Source organism: Salvelinus namaycush, chromosome 11 (genome assembly GCF_016432855.1).
Source record: "Salvelinus namaycush isolate Seneca chromosome 11, SaNama_1.0, whole genome shotgun sequence".
Lineage (NCBI taxonomy): Eukaryota > Metazoa > Chordata > Actinopteri > Salmoniformes > Salmonidae > Salvelinus > Salvelinus namaycush.
The window spans coordinates 15792749-15819744 of record NC_052317.1 but is presented as its reverse complement, the minus strand read 5'-3'; the positions used below and the strand labels follow the sequence as shown (position 1 = coordinate 15819744).

The 26996-nt window shown below is 43.5% G+C and overlaps 1 protein-coding gene across 1 annotated transcript; it reads right to left on the bottom strand.

Moving 5' to 3' along the window:
- Positions 1–628: 628 nt before the first annotated feature.
- Positions 629–26127, bottom strand: LOC120055860 (long-chain-fatty-acid--CoA ligase 3-like). The gene is made up of 15 exons (XM_039003881.1): positions 25954–26127; positions 16688–17244; positions 10992–11169; positions 10722–10831; positions 10088–10226; positions 9588–9738; positions 6963–7086; positions 6698–6769; positions 6425–6564; positions 4768–4940; positions 4379–4453; positions 4016–4207; positions 3500–3614; positions 1825–1982; positions 629–1649 (listed from the first exon to the last, which is right to left on the bottom strand). The coding sequence occupies exons 2-15, from the start codon at positions 17048–17050 to the stop codon at positions 1492–1494; spliced, it is 2148 nt and encodes a 715-aa protein (XP_038859809.1). The 5' UTR covers positions 17051–17244; positions 25954–26127; the 3' UTR covers positions 629–1491.
- Between the last annotated feature and the right edge of the window lie 869 nt (positions 26128–26996).

Sequence of the window (26996 nt, the reverse complement as noted above, 5' to 3'; positions counted from 1 at the left end):
GCACACATACACACCCCTGTAAATTTGGACATTATTATACAGATTATGTTTCAAAGATGAACCAGTGGCAGAGACTGCCTCCTACTGGTTAAGTGACAGAATAGAAATGAATAAGGGTCTCAGTAGGATTGGTGTCACATGCTGAGAACTTGCCCTTTAGGCACAGATCAAGGATCAGCTTGTCCTCTCCCCATCCTAGCCTCAACCACAGGGAAGAGAAACTAAACTTCGATCAGCTTTATGGGGAAACTGCATCCCAATTCCCCGTAGCCCCCCTGGACACCTCACCATCATTACTAACCTGGTCCCAGATCATTTCTTGCCTTGGTCAACTCATGACGTCCCACAAATAGTCAGAGGAGGTGGCTAAAGTACAAACCGATCCAGGATCAGGCTACATTACGAGAAACAGGTTCCACCAGCCAACCCAGGCACATCACATCAGCCCATAGCCACACACAGGGGCACAGAGCAGGGAGGAGATTCCATCACTGGCACACTGTAACATAGGACTTCATCTAGTCAAGTCAGTAAACACATACTCTTCCATAGAATAGAAGCAACCTTCAGGACATAGAGGCATATGAGGGAGAAGAATTTAGGAAATTCACATGGGGGGGAAAAGAAAGAAGAGGAAAACATGTTGTTTTAATGTCAGTTTGGTAACAGATAAATGAGAAACAAACCATTCAGAAAAATATAAGAAATAAGGAGAGCAAATAAAAAATGCAAGTTGCGTTCCAAAAATCTCATGGTTTTGTAAAACACTGATTTCTCTCAGACACAAGATGTTCATCGAATAGGTTTCGGAAACGAACCAAGACAAAGCGATTACGTTAAAAAAAGAAAAATAACGAAACATGAACAAAACATCACCACATCCTAAAACATTTATACAATAAAAGAGATCCCTGCATAGATTCAAACCTGGATGTGGAACGTTTAAACCGAAGGGCCTCATTTTTCAGAGTCGTATTCATTAGTGCACAACATAGCAAAACATTTCTTGTTGGACAAGTTCAGGTAGTCCCTCCCTGTTTCAGTCAGTTTTCTTCCGTTTGATAACTAATGAACACGATCCAGGCCACATTCACACAAAAACCATCCTTTCTACTATCAGGTGTCTGGACTACACACAGAGGCCGAAGACCATGCTAGACGGAGGATAGGAGAGAGAAGGGAAGGAGAAAAAAAAAGGAGAGGAGCGCAGGAGTGGGACAAGACTAACGTGTCATTTTCCGTGTCTCAGCCGAGTCACGCCATGATGACAGCGTCGTCATAGCAACACACAGACCCCTAAAAACTTTTGGCGAAGACAAGCAACTGATGTTGCTCCAACTGGCTTGGCCCCTCTGTCTTTTGTCTTGGGAAGGGGGGGGGGGGGGGGGGGGCTGTGTCTGTTTGTGTGTAACTTGCCGTCGTACATTCTCTCCAGTTTTCTTGTCATCTAGATAGCGTTTGTTAGATTCCTTGCGTATGTCTGTGTGTGTGTTACTTGCCACCGTACATTCTCTCGATGTCTTCCTGATAGTGTGATTTGAGCTCCTTGCGTTTGAGTTTGAATGCGTCGGTCACCAGGCCAGTCTCCGGTGTCCAGGGCTCTGCACTCAGACGGATCTTCCTAGGGATCTCAAAGCGTTCCAGTTTGGCTGTGGGGGGGAAACAACACCGGACTTTAGAGACGAATGCATGGGCTGGGGTTGAGAAATACAAGTCAACGCTAGGGCCAAAAAGATGGAGAAACAGTACTCATATGTTACAACCAGAATCCTCTATTCCTCCCTCCATCCGTCTCTCATCGTCCTCTCCATCCCTCCATCCTACCTGACAGAGCGGCCTCTGTGATGACGTGGAGAACGTCTCTCTCCATGTCAGGGTTGTTACAGATCTCCTCCCAGCTGCCCCGTAACCCTCTCTGCTCCGCCAGCGCCATCAAATGCTTCTGATTGGGCACCACAAAGCCAATCACATACGACTGGTCACTGGGACGGAGAGAGTTAAGGAAATGGAGAGATAATATAGTGTTATTGTTAAATTTAGACAACACAGTTGATTTGTATAATTCCTTTTTATATTATTATCATCATCATCATCATTCTAGTTATTATTATAATGAAAGGCAAAGATGGAGAGAGAAAGACGGGCCAGAATAGGATGAAGGATAGAGAGAGCAATGAGTCGAAAAGACAAAGAGAGAGACAGGAGAGAGGTAGAAAGTGGGTGACACAGACAGCAGATGGAGACATTGTGACTAGAGACAGAACAAGTTGACAAGGAGAAACAGACAATCAATGTTTTGTACCCAGTGTACAGAACATTAAGAACACCTGCTCTTTCCATGACAGACTGACCAGGTGAAAGCTATGATCCCTTATTGATGTCACCTGTTAAATACACTTCATCGTGTAGTTGAGGCAGAGGAGACAGGTTAAGAAGGATTTTTAAGCCTTGAGACAATTGAGACATGGATTATGTCTGAGTGCCATTCAGAGGGTGAATATTTAAGTGCCTTTGAACGGGGTATGGTAGTAGGTGCCAGAGGCACCGTTTTGTGTCGTGAAGAGGGCACGACAAAACAGTCCCCTCAGGAGACTGAAAAGATTTGGCATGGGTCCTCAGATCCTCAAAATGCTCTACAGCTGCACCATGGAGAGCACCCTGACTGGTTGCATCACTGCCTGGTATGGCAACTGCTCGGCCTCCGACCGCAAGGCACTACAGAGGGTAGTGCGAACGGCCCAGTGGGGCCAAGCTTCCTGCCATTCAGGACCTCTATACCAGGCGGTGTCAGAGGAAGGCCCTAAAAATTGTCAAAGACTCCAGCCACCCTAATCATAGACTGTTCTCTCTGCTACCGCACGGCAAGCGGTACCGGAGCGCCAAGTCCAGGTCCAAGAGGCTTCTAAACAGCTTCTACCCCCAAGCCATAAGACTCCTGAACACCTAATCAAATGGCTACCCAGACTATTTGCATTGCCCCCTCTTTTACACCGCTGCTATTCTGTTATTATCTATGTAGTCACTTTAATAACTCTACCTACATGTACATATTACCTCAATTACCTTGACTAACCAGTGCCCCTTGTAAATAGTCTCGCTATTGTTATTTTACTGCTGCTCTTTAATGACTGTTACTTTTATTTCTTATTCTTATTTTTTAAACTGCATTGTTGATTAGGGGCTTGTAAGTAGGCATTTCACTGTAAGGTCTACACCTGTTGTATTCGGCGCATGTAACTAATACAACTTGATTTGAGAACTGCAACGCTGATGGGTTTTTCACACTCAACAGCTTCCCGTGTGTATCAAGAATGGTCCACCATCCAAAGGACATCCAGTCAACTTGACACAACTGTGGGAAGCATTGGAGTCAACATGGGCCAGCATCCCTGTGTGACGCTTTCGTTCTTAATGTTAGCACGGTGTTCTTAATGTTTTGTACACTCAGTGTTATAGAGACTCCAGTCACCCGAGCGGTATATAATATGCGCATTGTTACCTGTTTGCGTAGGCGCAGATGTTGTCTACGAAAGGGCAGTTCTTCAGCATGGCCTCCACCTTCCCCAGAGACACATACTCCCCAGCCTGGAGCTTCACCAGATCCTTCTTACGGTCTACACAGAAGGAACACAATGATTGCTAAGGTAGATTAATATACAGCTGCCTTTGGGATGAATTTATCTGTCGTTTATATATGCAAATCCTTTCATATTTGATTGTTTTTGACAGAGACGGGTATGAAGTGAAGTGGATACAGAGAGAAGGGGAGGAGTATGACTGGTAGATTCGTATCCACGCAGACAAGGGAATCATCCTCTATGTGCCCGAGGGCGGTGGCTTTAACCACAAGGTCACCCTCAGTTAACTGTACGGGTCTGAATTGTTAGTTCACCTGCAGAAAATTTGGAGGATCTGGCGCTTTCATCCTGACTCGTATGCATTTAAATCCACAGATAGACAGACAAAATATCATAGGGCTCTCTCTGAAAACAGGTCTTTTTTCTGGGCTGCTCACCGATAATCTTGAGGCACCCGTCTGGGTGAAACTCCCCGATGTCTCCTGTACAGAACCAGCGCTGGCCGTTGCTGTCCACGAAGAAGTCCTCGCGGTTCTTCACCTCGTTCTTGTAGTAACCCATAGTCACGTTGGGACCGCCGATTACAATCTCCCCTCTCGGGTGTGGCTTGTCTGTGCTGTAGTAACCGCCTGGAGAAGATCAGGAGAAGAGGTCTATGCCCAAAGCATCTTCAGCCCCACGTCCATCCCTACCAATATAACTATCATCCACCCTAGCCCCCAACCCCACTCACCTCCACCCTCCCAGCCCTCCCCCTAATATCACCGATTCTGCAGTCCCAGTGCTATGGAGGGACTCACCCTCCTCCCAGTCCTTGAGGGTGATCTCGGAGCAGATCAGAGGAGCGCCGACCCGACCTGTGCGATAGTCCCACACTGACAAATAGAGAGAGGAAAAAATACACGTGAGAACGACATAGCATATCACATTACTGTGTACAATCACCTGGCTTTCTCTATTGTGCCCCCATTCCTCTCTTCCATCAGGCAGCAGAAGTCTACACATTTCCTTCTCTTTTACCCTCCCTCCCTTCTTCTTGGACCTACCGCCTCCACCCACCCTCCCTCACCAGCTCCGCAGGTCTCGGTGAGGCAGTAGCCCCGGCTGACTTCCTCCTTCCCGTCCCCTTCACTCCGTTCCATCCCCCTTACTCATCCCTCCCTTCCCTCTCTCCTTCCCGCTCTCTTACTCTCGCTGATGGTGCCAGCTCCGCAGGTCTCGGTGAGGCCGTAGCCCTGGCCCACGGGACAGCAGAGGCAGATGTTCATGAAGCGCTGGGTGGCGGCGGAGAGGGGTGCTCCGCCTGACAACAGCACCCTCATGTGACCCCCCAACAACGAGCGCACTTTCCTAAACACCAGACTGGAGAGAGAGGGAGAAAAAGAGGATGACAGTGAGTCAGAGGATGAGAATAACACCAAGATAAACAACAAGTCATTCATAATAACCTCTGTGTGAACTTTAGGTTTCTGTTTAACGCAGGAACTGGCCACAGCAATATTCGAGAATGTCGGTGTGTGAGTCTCCATTAAGGCTGTTGTATTGCATTTTTGCATATGCATAGGCCTATATATGAGCCCAAGCCTGAAAAAAACCCAGAATTAAAATAATGATTATGACATTCGTTATACAATACATAGCCTACCGCATATTACGCACCGCAGAAAAACATCAAAAAATGATTTAAGACTTCTTTAATTGGTCTAGCCTACATTCCAAAATTAAACAAATTCTAGTAATCGCCTTTGATTGTAGACTGTATTAATATGCATACTGGATGGACTGGTTACCTTATGCTATGATCCAACATTTCTATCCATGAGTCTGGGAGAGAACGTAAAGGCCTAGGCAATGTTGTTGGGTCATTGATTGTGCAGGGCGGCTTACAGAGTTAGTCTACAATTATAGTGAATGTATGTTTGATTTTGAATAGCCTAGTAATAGAGAATGTATTATATTTCATCATTAATTGGGTGATACATTACCTTTAGCTACCTTTAGCGTTTCCATCTCCTCCCCTCTCTCCTTCATTCCTTTCTCAAGCGCGCAGAGAGAGGGGCCGTCGACAGTTTAATTAAATACTCTATATTTCATTGCGAAAACATGTTATTTTCGATGTTCTCGAACAGATTTCACTAGGTTTCCTAAATTAAGTACTTTAGTCGTACCATGAGGCCCATTAGAATGTCTTATAAATCAAAACATGTAAGGTTTGTATCTCTCACAAGTAAAGTTGCCTAATAACTCAATCTAGCGTATAGGACCTGTTTCAAATTATCACTTTTACGCTCTACATTGCCTTCATATGCGTACTCGCATACTCGGAATGGGAAAAATATCCTTTCTATTTTATTCAGCCAAGTTCAATTATATTCTTCTAACCATTAAATATTATAATATAAAATAATGGCACGGGACTTAAAGGCATAACTTGTCAGCTAAACCAACAAGCCTACAGCCAACAGGATAACATACAGTTAGACCAACTCATATTCTGTCCTTCTGATATACATTTTCTTCATTATGTTTCTTTAGACCTACCTAAAATAAATACTGGATATATTGTGATGGTGAATATTAAATTGATTTATTAGACTTTTTAAATGTAGATGTTCCAAAGGCACATCAGCGGCTCGTATGAGCGGAGGCACGGAGATGCTAAATGTGTTTATGTTAATTAGGGTCAATTACCGTGAGACCGGCAGTCTTTTGCATGACAATAACCGGCTGAAAAAATGTCATGACCGCCACAGTGCTAGTTCAACCTCCTGGAGATTCTCCATCAATCATTACCCATTGACTGTGTGTGTGTGTGTGTGTGTGTGTGTTACAGGTGTGTGTATGACCTGTCACAGAGCGGGGTCTTGTAGCCCTTGGTGATCTGTTCCATCTTATAGTTGTAGGCCAACACAAACAGGGTTCTCTGCACACTGCTCATCTCCTCCACCTTGGTCATCACATTCTTATAGATCCGATCCATGATCTCCTACAGGAGGGAGAACGAGGGACAGAGAAGGAAAGAGAACAAAACACAACTTCAATTTAAAAAATAATAATAATAAATTCTGTGCATGTCTTACTCGGGTATATATATATACTACAGCAGCTTTAGTGCTTACCGGTACAGCAGCCATGAGTGTAGGTTTTAGAACACTGGTGTCTCCTTTACTGCCCTTCTTAATCTTAGTCGACTGGGGAGGAAGAGAGGAGAGAGAGATGGATCAGACTAGGAGTAGAGCACAGCTAGGCCTGTTCTCTAATAGAGGAGGAGGTACATTAGAGGGTTTCTACATACCGCGTTGTGTTGTTGTGCCTTGGCTTTCTTTCTGTCTGTCTGTCTGTCTGTCTGTCTGTCTGTGTGTCTGTGTCTGTGTCTGTGCTCACCTGGTCTGCTAGCGTCTGTGGGGAGGAGTATCCGATGCAGCATCCGTGAGAGATACACACCATCTCTGCACTCAGCTCTAGAACATGGGCCAGCGGCAGGTACCCAATATAGGTGTCTGTCTCACTGCACGAACGGAAACAAAAAAACATTTTATTCAACTGCCAAACATACAGAAACTATATAAATATGGAATCATGTAGTAACCAAAAAAAAGTGTTAAACAAATCAAAATATAGTTCATATTTGAGATTCCTCAAAGTAGCCAGCCTTTTCCTTGACAGCTTTGCACACTCTTGGCGTTCTCTCAACCAGCTTTAGTCACCTAGAATGCATTTCAATTAACAGGTGTGCCTTTCTTTCCTTCTTAATGCCTTTGAGTAAATCAGTTGTGTTGTGACAAGGTAGGGATGGAATACATAAGATGGTCTTTTACTAAATAGGGCTAAGTCCATATTATGGCAAGAACAGCTCAAAAAAGCAAAGAGAAATGACAGTCCATCATTACTTTAAGACAAGAAGGTCAGACAATGCGGAAAATGTCAAGAACTTTGAAAGTTTCTTCAAGTGCAGTCGCAAACACCATCAAGCGCTATGATGAAACTGGCTCTTATAAGGACCGCCACAGGAATGGAAGACCCAGAGTTACCTCTGCTGCAGAGGATAAATTCATTAGAGTTACCAGCCTCAGATTGCAGCCCAAATAAATGCTAAACAGAGTTCAAGTAACAGACACATCTCAACACCAACTGTTCAGAGGAGACTTCGTGAATCAGGCCTTCATGGTCGAATTGCTGCAAAGAAACCACTACTAAAGGACACCAATAAGAAGAAGAGACTGGCTTGGGCCAAGAAACACGAGCAATGGACATTAGACTGGTGGAAATCTGTCCCTTGGTCTGATGAGTCCAAATTTGAGATTTTTGGTTCCAACCGCCGTGTCTTTGTGAGATGCAGAGTAGGTGAACGGATGATCTCCGCATGTGTGGTTCCCACCCTGAAGCATGGAGGAGGTGGTGTGATGGTGCTTTGCTGGTGACGCTGTCGTGCTTTATTTAGAATTCAAGGCACACTGAAGGAAAAGCAGCCAACAAGTGCTCAGCTTATGTGGGAACTCCTACTCAACCACCAACTTACCTTCTTTGGCCTTGTCTCAGGATGGTAAATTGGTGGTTGAATATATCCCTCTAGTAGTGTGGGGGCTGTGCTTTGGCAAAGTGGGTGGGGTTATATCCTTCCTGTTTGGCCCTGTCCGGGGGTATCATCGGATGGGGCCACAGTGTCTCCTGACCCCTCCTGTCTCAGCCTCCAGTATTTATGCTGCAGTAGTTTATGTGTCGGGGGGCTAGGGTCAGTTTGTTATATCTGGAGTACTTCTCCTGTCTTATCCGGTGTCCTGTGTGAATTTAAGTATGCTCTCTCTAATTCTCTCTTTCTTTCTCTCTCTCTCTCGGAGGACCATGCCTCAGGACTACCTGGCATGATGACTCCTTGTTGTCCCCAGTCCACCTGGCCGTGCTGCTGCTCCAGTTTCAACTGTTCTGCCTGCGGCTATGGAACCCTGACCTGTTCACCGGACATGCTACATGTCCCAGACCTGCTGTTTTTAACTCTCTAGAAACCGCAGGAGCGGTAGAGATACTCTTAAAGATCGGCTATGAAAAGCCAACTGACATTTACTCCTGAGGTGCTGACTTGCTGCACCCTTGATAACTACTGTGATTATTATTATTTGACCATGCTGGTCATTTTATGAACATTTGAACATCTTGGCCATGTTCTGTTATAATCTCCACCCGGCACAGCCAGAAGAGGACTGGCCACCCCTCATAGCCTGGTTCCTCTCTAGGTTTCTTCCTAGGTTTTGGCCTTTTTTTGACCACCGAGATCTACACCTGCATTGCTTGCTGTTTGGGGTTTTAGGCTGGGTTTCTGTACAGCACTTTGAGATATCAGCTGATGTAAGAAGGGCTATATAAATAAATGTGATTTGATTTGAAGACTGTTGGAAAAACATTCCTCAAGAAGCGGGTTGAGAGAAAGCCCAAGAGCGTGCAAAGCTGTCATCAAGGCAAAGGGTGGCTACTTAAAAGAATCTCAAATAAAAAATATATTTTGATTTGTTTAACACTTTTTTGCTTACTACATGATTCCATATGTGTTATTTCATAGTTTTTATGCCTTCACTATTATTTTACAATGTAGAAAATAACCCTTGAATGAGGAGGTGTCCAAACTTTTGACTGGTACTAATATAGAGAAGAGAAGAAAGGAGATGAAGAGCAGGACACTCAGAGATATTCATGAGATGAGAGAGAAGGAGAAAGAAAGAGATACGTTTACATTCTGTAGGGGAAATGGTGGCAGATAGAAAGAGAGAGAGAAAGAGATATTAAGAGATAGAAAGAGAGAGAGATAGAGGGAGAAAGAGAGAGATAGCGAATGAATGAGGAAAAGAGATTAAGAGAGAGAGAAAGAGAGAGATAGCGAATGAATGAGGAAAAGAGAAAAGGAGAAAAACAGTGATCAGGGCACACAGGGGGGAAAGAGAGTGGCAGTGAGAGAGAGTGAATAGTCAAAAACAATTAGCAGTCATTCTAGAAGACACCATAGTTCTCTGTACGTACTCCAGGTCTGGTATGCGCTCTGCCATGCCTGTGACGCCCGCGATGATGTTGCTATGGGAGATCATGACGCCCTTGGGGATGCCCGTGGAGCCGCTGGTGTACATGATGACAGCGATGTCAGAGGGCAGGGGCCGCCGGCGCGCCACCGCCACTACGCAGAGAGAGAGAGAGAGAGAGAGAGACAGAGAGAAGGGGAGGCAGCAGGGAAGTGAAAAAGGTCACAGAAAGACTTTTGGGTCAGAACATTGCACAATGCGGGAGCATCAGAGAACGGCTATCGATCTGTCTTTCAAGAGAGGGCATGCACATAGCACAGGGCTAATACAATCTGATAGGATATGACAGAGAGGGCTATTCAGGTACAAAAAACTATGATTCTGGAAGTCAGATTACATTTGAGTCGCTAAGACCACAGGGCAGAAGTACTGTACCGAGTCAGACAACACGTAGACCCAAACACACACCCCTCACACACACACACCCACGCTCTCCCTCCTTACTGTTGTCGGGTCTGGAGCCCAGCTCTTGCACGGCGTCCATGTTGTGGACCATGATGCCACGGGGGAAGCCGGGCCAACTGGTTGGCTTACTGTCCACCACGATGATGTGCTGCAGCCGAGGCACCTCCAACAGAATGTCCTGGGAGGAGAGGGGAGGAGGAGAGGGAGGAGAGAGGGGGAGAGAATGTAGCTATTGACTGGAGATTGCAGTTGGACTGCTTAGAATCAATGTAGTCTATGATCTACAAATCATCTCACATTCCAAATAACGGCTCATTATGTCATTAAGACTAGCAATTCTACGCATTGCCTTGTACAAACGGATCCCCTCAAACACACTGAATGTCAACACTTAATTAGACTGTCTGCTCAAGTGGGCAAGGACTGTAATGCAAGTGGGCAAGTGTTCCAATGCATATTTATGGGTGAAAACTATTCAAAATGTAGTCATGCTTTTAAATAAATAAATAAATAAATAATATGTATATATAAATAAACATATATATAAATAAACATATATAAACATATATGCAAGACTATTTAAAATGTGGGAAAATTGTATTACCTGGCTGGAGTGTGTACTGTCTCATATGGCATTGCAGGAAGTGATCAGGACAAGGCAATCAGAGCCTACCTTGAGACGGCTGTGTAGCAGGTCTTTGCTGGTGATGATGTGGGTGATCTCAGTCTCGTTCAGACCGTGGGCAATGGCCGCTCCGCCCAGAGTGGAGTACAACGTCACCACTGGCAGAATGACACAGACTGGAGTTAGAGATTCATTGTGTGTGTGTGGCGTGTTGCTATAGTGTTTGTTGCTATAGTGTGTGTGTTGCTATAGTGTGTGTGTTGCTATAGTGTGTGTATTGCTATAGTGTGTGTGCTACTGTCTAACATAAACACTCACATGGGAAGTTGTATATGAAGCAGGCCTGTGCTGCTATCATCCACTCGGCCCTGGTCTCACAGAAGATGGCGATGTTACACTGAGGCCTCTGGCCCAGCGCGGCCAGCCCACTGCCAAAACACACTGCTGCCTGGTAGGTCTCCTCATACGACATCCACTGATACTCCCCCAGGATCACCTAGAGATAACACAACCATATACACTTAACTTAACACTAATATACTGCTGCTTGGTAGGCCTCCTCGTACGACATCCATTTATACCCCCCCAGGATCACCTTCAAACCCACACACACTCACTGGTAATATATTGGGACAGATTGGTAGGCTGTGGACATCTGAGGGGTGGAATTAAGATTAGAAGGATTGGTTGATTTGATTTGTACTTGGAGTCTAGTACAAATAGGAAGAGGCTATGTATACAGCGCAGGGCTGTCCCCGACTAAGAAAAATCTTAGTCGAGCAAGAGACGCCTGTCTATTGGTCTACATTTTAAATACATGTATTTTTCCATAGACACCACCTATGTGTTTGAATAAGCTTGTCTGATGCTTTAGTCACACTGTTTGATTAAATAATTAAGACACACTAATGACTCAAGAGGAAAACCGATGGCCACGCGGTGTTAATTTTTTTTTGAATGACAGCGAGTGCCTGTGTGACTGAGTAATGTTGTCGCTCTCTCTCCTCCCTGCAGCAGTGAACAAGCACCACAGCAAGTGTTTATCGAGCTGTCCGTGCTGAAGCTGCACCATCATTACAGCCATTTGGTTCCTTACTTGATTCTCTGACTGAAAAGTTATGTTGCCAAAATCCCTCACTTATTTAGGAAAAAACATTCCCTATTCCCTCAACTCTTGCCGTCTTCACGTGACATATGGTTATAATGTTTCCCTAAGTCAAAAAATTGCTGTTACATTGTACAACCTTCAATGTTATGTCATCATTATGTACAAGTCTGGCAAATTAATTACGGCCTTTGTTAGGAATAAATGGACTTCACACAGTTCGCAATGAGCCAGGCGGCCCAAACTGCTGCATATACCCTGACTGCTTGCACGGAACGCAAGAGAAGTGACAATTTCCCTAGTTATAAGAAATTCATGTTAGCAGGCAATATTAACTAAAAATGCTGGTTTAAAAATATATACTTGTGTATTGATTTTAAAGAAAGGCATTGATGTTTATGGTTAGGTACATTGGCGCAACGACAGTGCTTTTTTCGCAAATGCGCTTGTTAAAACATCACCCGTTTGTCGAAGTAGGCTGTGATTCAATGAGAAATGAACAGGCACCGCATCGATTATATGCAACGCAGGACACGCTAGATAAACTAGTAATATCATCAACCATGTGTAGTTAACTAGTGATTATGTTAAGATTGATTGTTTTTTATAAGATAAGTTTAATGCTAGCTAGCAACTTACCTTGGCTTCTTGCTGCCCTCGCGTAACAGGTAGTCAGCCTGCCACGCAGGCTCCTCGTGGAGTGCAATGTAAGGCAGGTGGTTAGAGCGTTGGACTAGTAACCGGAAGGTTGCAAAAACGAATCGGAAAACTCCAAACAGCAAGCAATGCAAGTTCTTCCACACCAATCTTGACAAACCATTTCTGTATGGACCTTGCTTTGTGCACAGGGGCATTGTCATGCTGAAATCGTCTAGAACGTCATTGTACGCTGTAGTGTTAGGATTTCCCTTCACTGGAACTAAGGGGCCTAGCCAGAACAATTCAAAACCGCCCCAGGCCATTATTCCTCCTCCACCAAACTTTACAGTTGGCCCTGTGCATTGGGGCAGGTAGCGTTCTCCTGGCATCCGCCAAACCCAGATTTGTCTTCGAACTGCCAGATGGTGATGCGTGATTCATCACTCCAGAGTCCAATGGCGGCAAGCTTCCAGCCGACGGTTGGCATTGTGAATGATGATCTTAGGCTTCTGTGCCGCTGCTCGGCCATGGAAACCCATTTCATGAAGCTCCCGACGAACAGTTATTGTCCTGATGTTGCTTCCAGAGGCAGTTTGGAACTCGGTAGTTAGTGTTGCAACCGAGAACAGATGATTTTTATTCGCTACGCGCTTCAGCACTCGCCGGTACCGCTCTGTGAGCTTGTATGGCCTACCACTTCACGACTGAGCCGTTGTTGATCCTAGACGTTTCCACTTCACAATAACAGCACTTACAGTTAACAGGGGCAGCACAAGCAGGGCAAAAATATGACGAACTGACTTGTTGGAAAGGTGGCATCCTATGACGATGTCACGTTGAAAGTCACTGAGCTCTTCAGTAAGGCCATTCTACTGACAATGTTTCTCTATGGAGATTGCATGGCTGTGTGCTCGATTTTATACACATGTCAGCAATGAGTGTGGCTGAAATAGCCGAATCCACTATTTGAAGGGCTGTCCACATACTTTAGTATATATATGATGTATATACGGATGATTTATAAAGCCAGGCACATTAAACCGTTAGGCTATTGATTATATACCTAATTAGATTGGGGTTTCCTCTCTCCTTAATTTTCTTAGACAATTAAGGCAAGGGTTGTTTTCTCGTCTCCTCACACCGCTGCTGCCTCCGTCGCATTGTTCTCAACACCAATATGCTGGATAACTTTGCTATTATGCACAAAGCAACATATAGGGAAATGCGCCAATTCAACGGGGCACTGAAGATTATGTTTCAGAACCGCGGACAGAAACCGCTATTCAATGTGGGAGAGGCGCATTTGTTATCAAATAATATTATATTTATTAGTGTTGCATCATTATTCATACATAATATAACCATACACAATTTCAGTAGCATCTTAAGAGTGATGGATTGTGCCATCCCCATGGCCTCCGCAATGGATTAGTCCACTGAGGCAGGTGAGAAACAGGCGGGTGTCTTGTGCACCATAAAAAAACTGAAAAGAAATCTCGGTCGGCCAACAGCCTATTGACTGAATAATCGACTAACTGAGGTCAGCCCTATTTGTGACAGTGGCGTGCCGTGGGCCTGGGGCCTGGGCCTTCAGTGAGGTACTACACAGTCCCACCCGAATTAATCTACCTCTTATTACCATCATTATGATGCCATGGCTCTAGACACTATACATTTAGACAGAAACGCAGTATAACCAGGCGTTGCGTCACCTTGAAATTGACAAATTGACATTTTTGGGTAAACAGTGTTTACCCAAAAACATGACACAATCAATGAGTCTTTTCAATATTTCCCTTCACCTTTTCATTGTGCAGCTGCGTTGCCCTGCGCGCTTGTTCGTTGAGCTGTAGATCCACTCCGGTGTCCCCAAAAGTTTTCAAAAGCACCATTGCTTGTAAGTGCCCAGCCGTACTTTGGTGTCTCGTTGCTGCCTTGGTTAGACAACTCAAGTTTGCAAAGCCAGTGTGGCTCCAAACACCAAATCGATCACTTGCAAATAATAGGCATTCCCAGCAGTACAGTTTGCAGTGCTTCTCGGAGCCATAGCGCTCGTAGTTGGAACTTTGAAAGTGGCGAGCGAACGAACCCCTTTCCCGCCTGTGACAGGCTTTGTAGCGTCGGCGTCGGGCGACCTCTCCTTACAATGTCTAACTTTTCTTGAAAAGTTCGTCTTGAGAATGGCGTTATAATTATATCCTCGACCAAATCGATATCTTCTCCTCCTTCCGCCATTGTGGGTTGAAAAAACAGCTTAGTAGTACGCGAATTAATTCGTTTATCAAATTCAGTTTCCTAGATCTGCATAGACCTGCCCATAGGACCTGCCTCTCAATATTGGTAATCCAATCAAAAGACGTGCACGCACTACGCCTGCTAGCTGGCTCCTGTGTAACACTGGAGCCAGCCAGCAGGCGTACAATAGCCAACTCTACAGCTGATTGGTTGACACTAAATTTTCAGGCCTGAGGGCAGATTTTAGACCCCTGGCAACACATGATGGCTGAATATGATTGGATAAAAGATCTAACATAAAGACCAGCCCTCCAAATCTCAACCTGGGGCTGGAAGCAGTGCAACCAAGAGGAAAGCTATGAAATGAAGAGTATAACTCTTACTCTGGGGAATAATTTAATACATATTTGTGGGAAAATATATTTAAAAAAAAATTATATTCTGATGATGTTTAGGCCAGCAGAGAAGGCCTTGCTGGCCCTGACGGCCCACCACTGATTTGTGAAGACCAGTGACAAAAAAATAGTAGTCAGGCTGTAACACAACAAAATGTGGATGAAGTCAAGTGGTGTGAATACTTTCTGAAGGCACAGCATATTTTAAATTGTAATGTTTTTCCACCAGGTCCTCCAACCAGGGTAGGCGATGGTAGAGGCAAAAAAAGGGGATCAGAAATTATGCAATTAGTGATATTTTATAGACTCATCTGTCTGCTAGTTTCATAGCTGACCCCAAAAACTAAAAATAACATTGTTAATACTAGAAGTACGCACCACTAAACTGTAACACACCGATGTCTGGTAGGTCTCCTTGTACAACAGTATTACCCCAGAATTACCTATAAAAACAAGCTGCCTTCAAACAGGGTTAGACATTGCCATCTAATGTCCTCCTACTGCAACCATAGCAAAGAGGCCTTTCTCATACACAACATAAACAAATTATACAGTGCCTTTGGAAAGTATTCAGACCACTTGACTTTTTCCACATTTTGTTACGTTACAGCCTTATTCTAAAATTGATTAAATTGTTTTGACTAGACTCCCAGTCCCTGCAGCTGAAAAACATCCCCACAGCCTGATGCTGCCATTACCATACTTCACCGTAGGGATGGTGCCAGGTTCCCTCCAGACGTGACATTCGGCATTCAGGCCAAAATAGTTCAATCTTGGTTTCATCAGACCAGAGAATCTTGTTTCTCGTGGTCTGAGAGACTTTAGGTGCCTTTTGGCAAACTCCAAGCGGGCTGTCATGTGGCTTTTACTGAGGAGTGGCTTCCGTCTGGCCACTCTACCGTAAAGCCCTGATTGGTGGAGTGCTGCAGAGATGGTTGTCCTTCTGGAAGGTTCTCCCATCTCCAGAGAGGAACTTTAGAGCTCTGTCAGAGTGACCATCGGGTTCTTGGTCAACTCCCTGACCAATGCCGTTCTCCCCCGATTGCTCAGTTTGGCTGGGCGGCCAGCTCTAGGAAGAGTCTTGGTGGTTCCAAACGTCTTCCAATTAAGAATGATGGAGGCAACTGTGTTCTTGGGACCTTCAATGCTGCAGACATTTTTTGGTACCCTTCCCCAGATCTGTGCTTCGACACAATGCTGTCTCTGAGCTCTACGGACAATTCCTTCGACCTAATGGCTTTGTTTTTGCTCTGACATGCACTGTTAACTGTGGGACCTTACATAGAGACAGGTGTGTGACTTTCCAAATCATGTCAAATCAATTGAATTTACTACAGGTGGACTCCAATAAAGTTGTAGAAACATCTCAACGATGAACAATGGAAACAGGATGCACCTGAGCTCAATTTCAAATCTCATAGCAAAGGGTCTAAATACTTATATAAATAAGGTATTTCTGTTTTTAATTTTTAAGAAATGGGTTATTGTGTGTAGATTGCTGAGGATTTTTATTTATTTAATCCATTTTAAAATAAGGCTGTAACGTAACAAAATGTGGAAAAGGTCAAGGGGTCTGAATACTTTCCAAAGGCACTGTATCAAGAAAGATAATTAAATCCACTTTTCTCCCTCTTCCTCACCTTCTTGAAGACCTTCCCGTTGGGTTGGAGCTCGTCCTCCTCGCTCAGCACCTCTCTCGTGCCCAGGCAGTTCCTCTCTGGGAACCTGGCTGCTCCATGCTCCATCACCTTGTCCAGGGTGTCCACTCCTGGGTGCAAGGAAGACACCAGCTTCTGCTGGCTACCATCCTTATGGTTGGTCGCCCGGTAAGGGCCCGCCGGGCGACCGCTCACTGACCGTGCCTTGACCCGCCGCGCCCGGTCTAGGTTGGCTCCAGCGCCCGAGAGCAGGTACCAGGGCAGGAAGGTGATGACAGAGTACACCCAGACAACCGAGCGGAAGACCTGCAGCAGCAGTGGGTTCATGTCCTCTTTTAGTTTCATCTTGGATGTCAGGGGTCAAGGGTCACTGGGTGGAGTCTGAGTTGAGGTGGGTGGGTGGAGCAGGAAGTGTGAGGGATACACCCCAACACTTCTTTCGAAAACTGATAGTGTTCCTTCTCATGCACAGGTGGTTCCTCTGATAGATCCGCTTGATGGATGGACTGACAGACAGCTTGGTTTCAGAGTCAGCTCACCTGTATTGAGAGAACAGAAAACACTTTAGAGATGAAGACAGGCATAGCAGAGAGGGAGGGAGGGATAGACAGCGCAAATGCATTTAAAAAAAATGAAACACATTAGTAATGTACCACTTTGTTAGACCACCCAACAATGAATTTAGGCTACATGGCTCTAATCTCCTTGGAATAATAGTCAAAATAGGCAAGCACTGTAATCTCCATCAGACCAGGGTTCTCTCGAAAGAACGTAAGAGGGCCGCTGCGCCCCCTTGTGGATTGGGCTGCACCACTATGTCATTTTTTAAATAATAATTAAAACACACCAGGGGTCGCGTTAGCATTCAAAAGTCTGCATTTTCAAAACACAGACCCGCCAAAAAGCTGCATTTTAATAGATTCACCTGCCCTCTAATTAAACAAATGGACAATAAATACATGGGTCCACTCAGTGTTCTAGAGTGCAGGAAAATCCGGGTCAGTTCAAGAGGGTGCTATGTGAAAACATAGTGTTATTATAATCACATACAATAATCATTCATCTGAACGATAATATAGTCTCAATATGCAAGTACTCAACTTTGTTGAAAAACAAATGCTATAAGTGCGTAGGAAAAATGACAAGCTCGCGACACTCATCTGAATAAATCATTATAAATAAGATTTTTTATTTTATTTCATTCTTCGATGTAACCACAATGTAACAAATAATCGAACTCTGCTTCGAACATTAGCAAACAAACTAGTGTGAAAACGGCCACATAAAATTGTCAACGTAAAATGTGCTCTTAATCTCTTACTTCCTCATCTCCCACACCATCCCCCGCAGACAGGCAGAGAGCGAGTGGTCTGGAGGATGGATGAGACGTTTTGGAACGAGTCTATTTAAATATAAAAAGTTGGAACTTGAAATTTAATCTCTCTTGGTCAATACACCTGCGTTCTCAGAATGCAACATGTTTTTCTGGGGGGTTCTGCTTGAAAAACGCTAAATTCTGCGTTAACGCGATCCCTGCAATATAGTACAGTAGAGTAAAGAAAAGCAGAGTATGGTTCAGTACAGTAGAGTATATTACATTATACTGTACTCTACACGTGTGCTCTACTTTTCTTTACTGTACTATTCTGTGTTCTACTGTAATGTACTCTACTGTACTGTGCTACACTGCAACTGTGGGTTGGGACTACTATGATTTCCCATTGTAGCCAATTCAATTGAAGTCATTCTGTCACAGATTTTTCGGTCACCGATTTGGTAACAGTGATGCATTTTAATCTTAGTAATTCATAAACAAAACTGTAATCAGTAAAGACATTTTATTTTACATTTAAGTCATTTAGCAGACGCTCTTATCCAGAGCGACTTACAAATTGGAAAGTTCATACATATTCATCCTGGTCCCCCCGTGGGAATTGAACCCTGGTCCCCCCGTGGGAATTGAACCCACAACCCTGGCGTTGCAAGCGCCATGCTCTACCAACTGAGCCACACGGGACCATTTTATTTTTTTTATTTAACCCATCCACCACTCCCCCACTTTGGAGTACAAATATCTTTGTTTGTCGGCCGACATCAGCCTTTCACAGAAATATCTGTATCGGTCTTTATTACACAGATAAAGTACTGATATTACATACATAGAATAAACAAATACATCTGCTGATTTGCTGTCATTATTAGAAATGTTCAACGGTTGCCAGAAGAGGGCGCTCTACATGCTGCTCATTGAACATCATTCAGCCCTAGGTAACAATATGAGAGAGAGAGAAGGCATGGTGGTCTGAAGGTGAGTAGCTTGCCCTGTCCTCATCACATTCTCACTTAGCTAACGTTAACTGGCTAGCTAGCCAGCAAGGTAGTTAGCTTAGCTATCTAGCTAGCAAGCAATTTGTGCTACGTACACTTAAAGTCGGAAGTTTACATACACCTTGGCCAAATACATTTAAACTCAGTTTTTCACAATTCCTGACATTTAATCCTAGTAGAAATTCCATGTCTTAGGTCAGTTAGGATAACCACTTTATTTTAAGAATGTGAAATGTCAGAATAATAGTAGAGAGAATGATTTAATTCAGCTTTTATTTATTTCATCACATTCCCAGTGGGTCAGAAGTTCACTCAATTAGTATTTGGTAGCATTGCCTTTAAATTGTTTAACTTGGGTCAAACGTTTCAGGTAGCCTTCCACAAGCTTCCCACAATAAGTTGGGTGAATTTTGGCCCATTCCTCCTGACAGAGCTGATGTAACTGAGTCAGGTTTGTAGGCCTCCTTGCTCACACACGCTTTTTCAGTTCTGCCCACAAATTGTCTTTAGGATTGAGGTCAGGGCTTCGTGATGGCCACTCCAATACCTTGATTTTAATGTCCTTAAGCCATTTTGCCACAACTTTGGAAGTATGCATGGGGTCATTGTCCATTTGAAAGACCCATTTGTGACCAAGCTTTAACCTACTGACTGATTTCTTGAGATGTTGCTTCAATATATCCACATCATTTTACATCCTCATGATGCCATCTATTTTGTGAAGTGCACCAGTCCCTCCTGCAGCAAAGCACCCCACAACATGATGCTGCCACCCTTGTGCTTCACGGTGGAGATGGTGTCCTTCGGCTTGCAAGCATCCCCCTTTTTCCTCCGAACATAACGATGGTTATTATGGCCAAACAGTTCCATTTTTGTTTCATCAAACCAGAGGACATTTCTCCAAAAAGAACGAGCTTTGTGCAGTTGCAAACCGTAGTCTGGCTTTATTATGGCGGTTTTGGAGCAGTGGCTTCTTCCTTGCTGAGCGGCCTTTCAGGTTATGTCGATATAGGACTTGTTTTACTGTGGATATAGATACTTTTGTACCCGTTTCCTACCGGATTTTCACAAGGTCCTTTGCTGTTGTTCTGGGATTGATTTGCACTTTTCGCACCAAAGTACGTTCATCTCTAGGAGACAGAACACGTCTCCTTCCTGAGCAGTATGACGGCTGCGTCGTCCCATGGTGCTTATACTTGCGTACTATTGTTTGTACAGATGAACGTGGTACCTTCAGGCGTAATTGCTGCCAAAGGTGCTTCAACAAAGTACTGAGCAAAGGGTCTGAATACTTATGTAAATTAGATATTTCAGTTAACCTGTTAAAAACCTGTTTTTGTTTTGTCATTATTGGGTATTGTGTGTAGATTGATGAGGGGGGAAAAATGACTCAACCCATTTTAGAATAAGGCTGTAACGTAACAAAATGCGGAAAAGTGAAGGGGTCTGAATAATTTCCGAAGGCACTGTATATAGGCTGCATGGTGTGACTATAGACTATTGATGATTTGAAAAAGTAGCAAATAATGCTTGTGCTCCTTCGTTTTCACCCATCAGACTATTCTCAATTTAATCTTGTCTTTACTAATATGTCAAATGTGTTTTGATAGAGAATGGGCCATTATCGAATGGGCTGGAAACGAGGCAGGGGGAAAAATACATGTCATCTGTACGTAATCCAATAGCGAATGGAGGCCGCACGCTTTCACGCCGGTCTGTTTTCCAATGATGCTACTTGGGTTTTATAGCGGAGCATGTGCTTAATATGAGCAGCTGAGAAATAAATAACACTTACTTCACTCCTCACATCAACCACTGTTTGAAGAGCATGGTCTCACTGCCCGACAGGTGATATTCCTGTTTGAAGAGCATGCTCTCACTGCCCCGACAGGTGATATTCCTGTTTGAAGAGCATGCTCTCACTGCCCCGACAGGTGATATTCCTGTTTGAAGAGCATGCTCTCACTGCACCGACAGGTGATATTCCTATTTGAAGAGCATGCTCTCGCTACACCGAGAGGTGATATTCCTGTTTGAAGAGCATGCTCTCACTGCCCCGACAGGTGATATTCCTGTTTGAAGAGCATGCTCTCGCTACACCGACAGGTGATATTCCTGTTTGAAGAGCATGCTCTCACTGCCCCGACAGGTGATATTCCTGTTTGAAGAGCATGCTCTCACTGCCCCGACAGGTGATATTCCTGTTTGAAGAGCATGCTCTCACTGCCCCGACAGGTGATATTCCTGTTTGAAGAGCATGCTCTCACTGCCCCGACAGGTGATATTCCTGTTTGAAGAGCATGCTCTCGCTACACCGACAGGTGATATTCCTGTTTGAAGAGCATGCTCTCTCTGCCCCGACAGGTGATATTCCTGTTTGAAGAGCATGCTCTCGAGCCCCGAGAACCAGGCCATTAGGACCTGATGGAGGAACAATAGAGCCCTGAAAACCAGGCCATTAGGACCTGATGAAGGAACAATAGAGCCCTGACTACCAGGCCATTAGGACCTGATGGAGGAACAATAGAGCCCTGACTACCAGGCCAAAACGGACCTGATGGAGGAACAATAGAGCCCTGAGAACCAGGCCATTAGGACCTGATGGAGGAACAATAGAGCCCTGAGTACCAGGCCATTAGGACATGGTGGAGGAACAATAGAGCCCTGAGAACCAGGCCATTATGACCTGATGAAGGAACAATAGAGCCCTGAGTACCAGGCCATTAGGACCTGATGGAGGAACAATAGAGCCCTGAGAACCAGACCATTAGGACCTGATGGAGGAACAATAGAGCCCTGAGAACCAGGCCATTAGGACCTGATGGAGGAACAATAGAACCCTGAATACCAGACCATTAGGACCTGATGGTAGTTAGCAAGTTGGGTACTAGCAAAGCATGTCCAGAGTGCATAAAAGGGGATTACCGTGACTCAGTCACATGGCATTTTACTGCGGTCATGACCCATGACTGCCGGTGTGGCGGTAATATGTTCCCGTAACAGCCCTATTCACAACTAGGATTGGGTTATAGATAACAAATTGAGACTGAGCTTTGTTACTATCCTGATAGTAACTGCAGGCAAGACTTGATCTAGATTTCCTCCCAATAGATTTTGCTCCAAAGAAATGAATTGATCTCAAGGGAGACTATAGGCCTAGTTGAGCATAGGGAAGTAGAATCGCCCAGTCTCACACACACTTCCCTGAAAACATTTTTCTAGGTTGTGTGGGAAGCTAGACTAACCCATGACCTTTCAAAGGAGAACTCATACTGTACTCTGATCAATGGTCATGCATTCTTGACTTCAAAACTTGCAGCCTATGACTTTGACACCGACCAACTGACACAGGTTTGTTCCATGTCATTTCAGCAAACCATGACACCCACCATCTCAGATTGTTCTGAAATCGTTTTTTTAGTTAGAAACAGATAAGATCAGCATTACGGCAACATTATTTTGTTAAAATATAATTTTATCTCTGAGAAATTAGGCTAATTGATTGCACCCAAATTGTCCATGCCAAACCCACCCCAACAACCAGTATACAGTATCAGTTCTCTATGTCTAACAAGTAGTATGGAGCTGCGGCTCGGATATTGTTTCTTCATCCTATGTAATGTATTCTCAGTGAAGTTTTTTCCTCCTGTTCATAGACAATAGTTATTGAAGTTGCTTGCAGCCTTTACCATAAAGTAGTGTGAAAGTACCAGGTTTTGACCACTAGATGCAGCTGTTTCTGCCATACAGCCACACTCTTTTATCCATTTAGCTGGTGTCGTGTTTATTAAACAGATCACACCATTTCCATTGTAACTTTGGGTAGAAAACCAATAGATTTGGCCCGTGACAAAAATAAATTGTGTGGCCATCCTCACAATTCAAGCCAGTCCTCTGTGAAAGCAAATCAGTTTGTCCTTCTTTTATGCTAAATCTGTGTCCAGGAAACGGCCCCTTTGTGTGTGGTTTATTTCCTTCAAAAAACATCTGGATTAGTTACTGTTAGACCATTCTTGGTGAACAGGCAAACCACTAGGCTACAGCAGTTCTAATGGTTTCAATGTTATGGTCTCAAATGGTCTTCAATGGTAATAGTTCCAAACACACACTGTATAGTGTTTTGTAATGTTATTTTTAAATGTATTTTTAATTTAGCCTTTATTTAACTAGGCAAGTCAGTTAAGAACAAACTCTTATTTACAATGACAGCCTAACCCTACCAAACCCTAACCCGGACGATGCTGGACCAATTGTGCGCCGCCATATGGGACTCCCAATCATGGCCGGTTGTGATACAGTCTGGAATTAAACCAGGGTCTGTAGTGACGCATCTTGCACTGAGATGTGCCACTCTGGAAAGTAGTGTGAATTAAACCCAACCCAACACCATGGGTGACTGACACAGATACATAGAGTTGTTTCCTAATAACTGTATTGACAAACATAAGACTGCCATGCAATGAATTATTTTATTAGGGTTGTCACAACAATGAAGTCCCAAACGCATTTCACCATCAAAGTCTTGGGCTTCCAGGAAAAGTCTTTGTATGAGAATTGCATAGGGATAGCCCTCAGAGAACAGACACTTGTTGGACTACTCAAGGAGAGTTGTTTTGATGCATTAGGTTGCTATTAGGACAAACTGAATTGCTGGCTTGAATTGTGAGTATGACCACAACATTTATTTTCATAATGAGAGAAATCCATTGGTTTTCTACCCAAAGTCACAAAGGAAATGTTGTGATCAATTAAATAAACACAAGAAACTAGCACAATCGATAAAATAATGTTGCGGTATAGCAGGAACAGCTGCATCTAGTGGTCAAAACCTTGTACTTTCACACTACTTTATGGCAAATAATGCAAGCGACTTGAATTACTAATTTCTCTGAAAAGGGGGAAAAAACATCACCAGATTCACAGGGAATACATTAAACAGTATAGAGAAGCAATACTCCAAGCCACAGTTTCATACTACTTGTCAAACATAGAGAACTGCGAACTGGTTGTTGGGTGGGACTGGCATGCGGTGTGCGGGATCCGTGAGTGGCTTTAGATTTTTGTATATTCATTGGTAGGAAGAACTTGTGTAAATCGGATGTTGGGTATTATATTTAATATATGAATATTATCTGAATCCTATAAATTAAAATTGCCAATTTGGGTGCAATCAATTATCTTAATTTCTCAGAGATCAAATTATATTTCAAGAAAATGTTGTTTCTGGAATGCTAATCGTATCTGTTACTAACTACAGAAACAATTTCAGAAATCTGAGATGGTGGGTGTCAAAATCCTCTTTTGAGGTGGAATGACCCACAGAGGTCACCAAGTCAGACTAGTCTAAACTAGTACAGCCACTAATGCAAAGTCTCACAGCTCTTCATCAAAGGCTTTGACAAACAAGACCAGAAATACAGGTCCAGCCTCTATGGTAGAGAGGACAGGCTAATAAATGCTTAAGGACACACCTCAAAAGATCTCCCAGTCAAGTTTTAGGCTACTCTGAGTCTCCACTTAAATGAGTCATGGCGCAAAGTAATAACGGCTCGCAGACCACATGGCTGAACGGGAACTATGAAACTGAAATGTAGGCCTAACAGCACAGTAAACATATAGCTAGTTCTACTCCTGTAATTGTAAACAAATGAGTCGTTGTTGTTCCGTTATTGTTAGGGGTAGTCTAGGTCAAGTCTGGTTCTGGAAAACAGAACTCTCAATCAACCAGAAGACATGCTCTGCTGTGTAAACTCTACTTCCACTTGACCCCAAAGTAAAGAAAAGACAACATTCCTAGAGTCCTTGAAACAGACACACGCAGAGAGAGATAGAGAGAATGTGTGTTGTTAAATCATCTGGAGGAATCCACCACTCTGTCCACCAGTGTCATAACAAACACAGTTTGCACAACAGTTAAGATATTTGTAACTAACAAGACGTGAATGATGCCTAATGTGGTGCCATAGCAGTATTGGCATACTGACATAAGTTAATCAAATCAAAGCACCTGACCACCCTACATCCTGAACTGGTTCAGTCAGCTCATACCCACGAGACTCTAAATCTGTCATCATCTCCTATCTGAAAGGTTTCACTCCATCTATGGCCTTCTCACCATCATTATATTCTAGTTGTCATTGTTATCTGCACAGCACACACCATCTCCCAGAAAGGAAACACCACAGGCTCCTCTCCAGACATGTGTCAGGTGACATTTGTGATTGTCTGTTGCCATGACGCAGTTGTTTGAACAACGTTACCGGTATGGTGAGGACAGTTAGCCCTACTTAGCAGGGTCTATAATGCTAGATAGTTTGACAGGCCAAAAGACAATAACGTTACCACATTGTTGGATGAACAATTGTTCCATATCTATGCAAAAATAGGCTATGCTAACTAAATATGCTACAGGTACATAGTTAACGTTCACTAACTAACTAAAAATATAACAAACAAACCAAATAGTTAGGTAACTAACAGTTACCCAGATTCTGATAACGTGTAATAAAACGTGATATAAATGGGGAGATCAACACTCTCAAAATGCCATGATGAAACCCTTTAGTCATCACCACAGTAAGCTAACGTTAACTACCGTAGTGAACTAGCTTACTAACGTAGCCAGACAGGAAAGCGCCTATCAAATATATCTAACGTTAGCATCAACAGCCCGGCATTACAGATGTGGATGACACACACAGCTAACTAATAAAAAATAAAATAAAAAACGTTTCGACAAAAGCAAGCCGACACTAGCAAGTGACCTATTGAGTCTCATTTCAATTACACCAAATAACATTGGATTGTCCATCGAGAGAGCTACTGGTAGCAAGCAACCAAATAGAATTGCTAGCCAGCTAACGTTAGCTAACATCGCAGCACATCTGCAAGAATCGAGAGCCCAGACAATGCAACCTCACCTCTTCATCATCCGCTATTCCCGCGTCTCTTGGAAGAATTTCGTCAATACACCAACCTCATTTGTAGGCTTTGTGACCATATCACTCCCAAAACATCACAGCTATGGCGCCAATGTATTTATTAAACTAAGATATTTTAATGAAAATCTGAGGGCATCAACGGCCCTTGTTATCAGCCCGGAAGTGATGGGGAAACAAAACGTTGTCAAGGCAGTCCGCTTGCCTGCGATTGGACCGCTGAAGGTGGCGCGTGCTTGAGGTAGCTGTGATGTCAACAGGGTTACTGGCGGTCAGAGGAAGAGCTCCTGCCTAGTTTGGAAGGCTTGAGAATCTTGTTGTAATAAATATTTAAGACAACTTCTCCATTCACAAAACCAACTTACACCAAGAGGAAACATTTTCTGGAACATGCTTATTGCTGACATTGTCTAGAAAAATGCATGGTTAAGGCCTTACAAATATTTTATACCAAACAAATTTAAGGAAGTGCACTTTAAAATTTTACATAAGATATATCCATGTAATTCTATGTTGTCCAAATTTGTGGCTATTGATGATATCTGTGTTTTCTGTGAAAAAGAAGGTGAGAATCTGTCTCACTTGTTCTTTGAATGTAAATTTGTGTCAGAATCTTGGGAAAACCTTGCAGAATACTTATTTACCATTATGAACACTACCCATGTTTTTGACATGAAGGATATAATATGTTACTATTGCAATGATAACAAGACCATTGAAATGATTGTGATTTTTAAAATTCTTGTTGCCAAATACTTTATACACAAACAAAATGTCCAAAATTCTATACCAAATTTGCACATATTTTTGATTGAATTTAACTATCTTATTAAAACATTATCCCTAGTGAATAACAACAAGAATAACATTTTCCTGAATCATTATAATGATATTTTTTCAGAGTGATTACAATTGCACTAGAATTGTTTATTCTTTTATTATTTCATTGATATGTTTTGTATGTTTTAGTATTTTCTTGTTAATACCTGCGTTCTGTTTTGTATGATGTAGCACTGTAAGTTGTT

Coding starts and splice junctions, on each gene's coding strand:
- LOC120055860 (XM_039003881.1), bottom strand. CDS start 17,050: ATGAAACTAAAAGAGGACATGAACCCACTGCTGCTGCAGGTCTTCCGC. Junction 4,454..4,767: donor AGCTGGCACCATCAGCGAGA/GTAAGAGAGCGG, acceptor TCTATTTGTCAG/TGTGGGACTATCGCACAGGT. Junction 4,208..4,378: donor CCTCAAGGACTGGGAGGAGG/GTGAGTCCCTCC, acceptor GATCTTCTCCAG/GCGGTTACTACAGCACAGAC.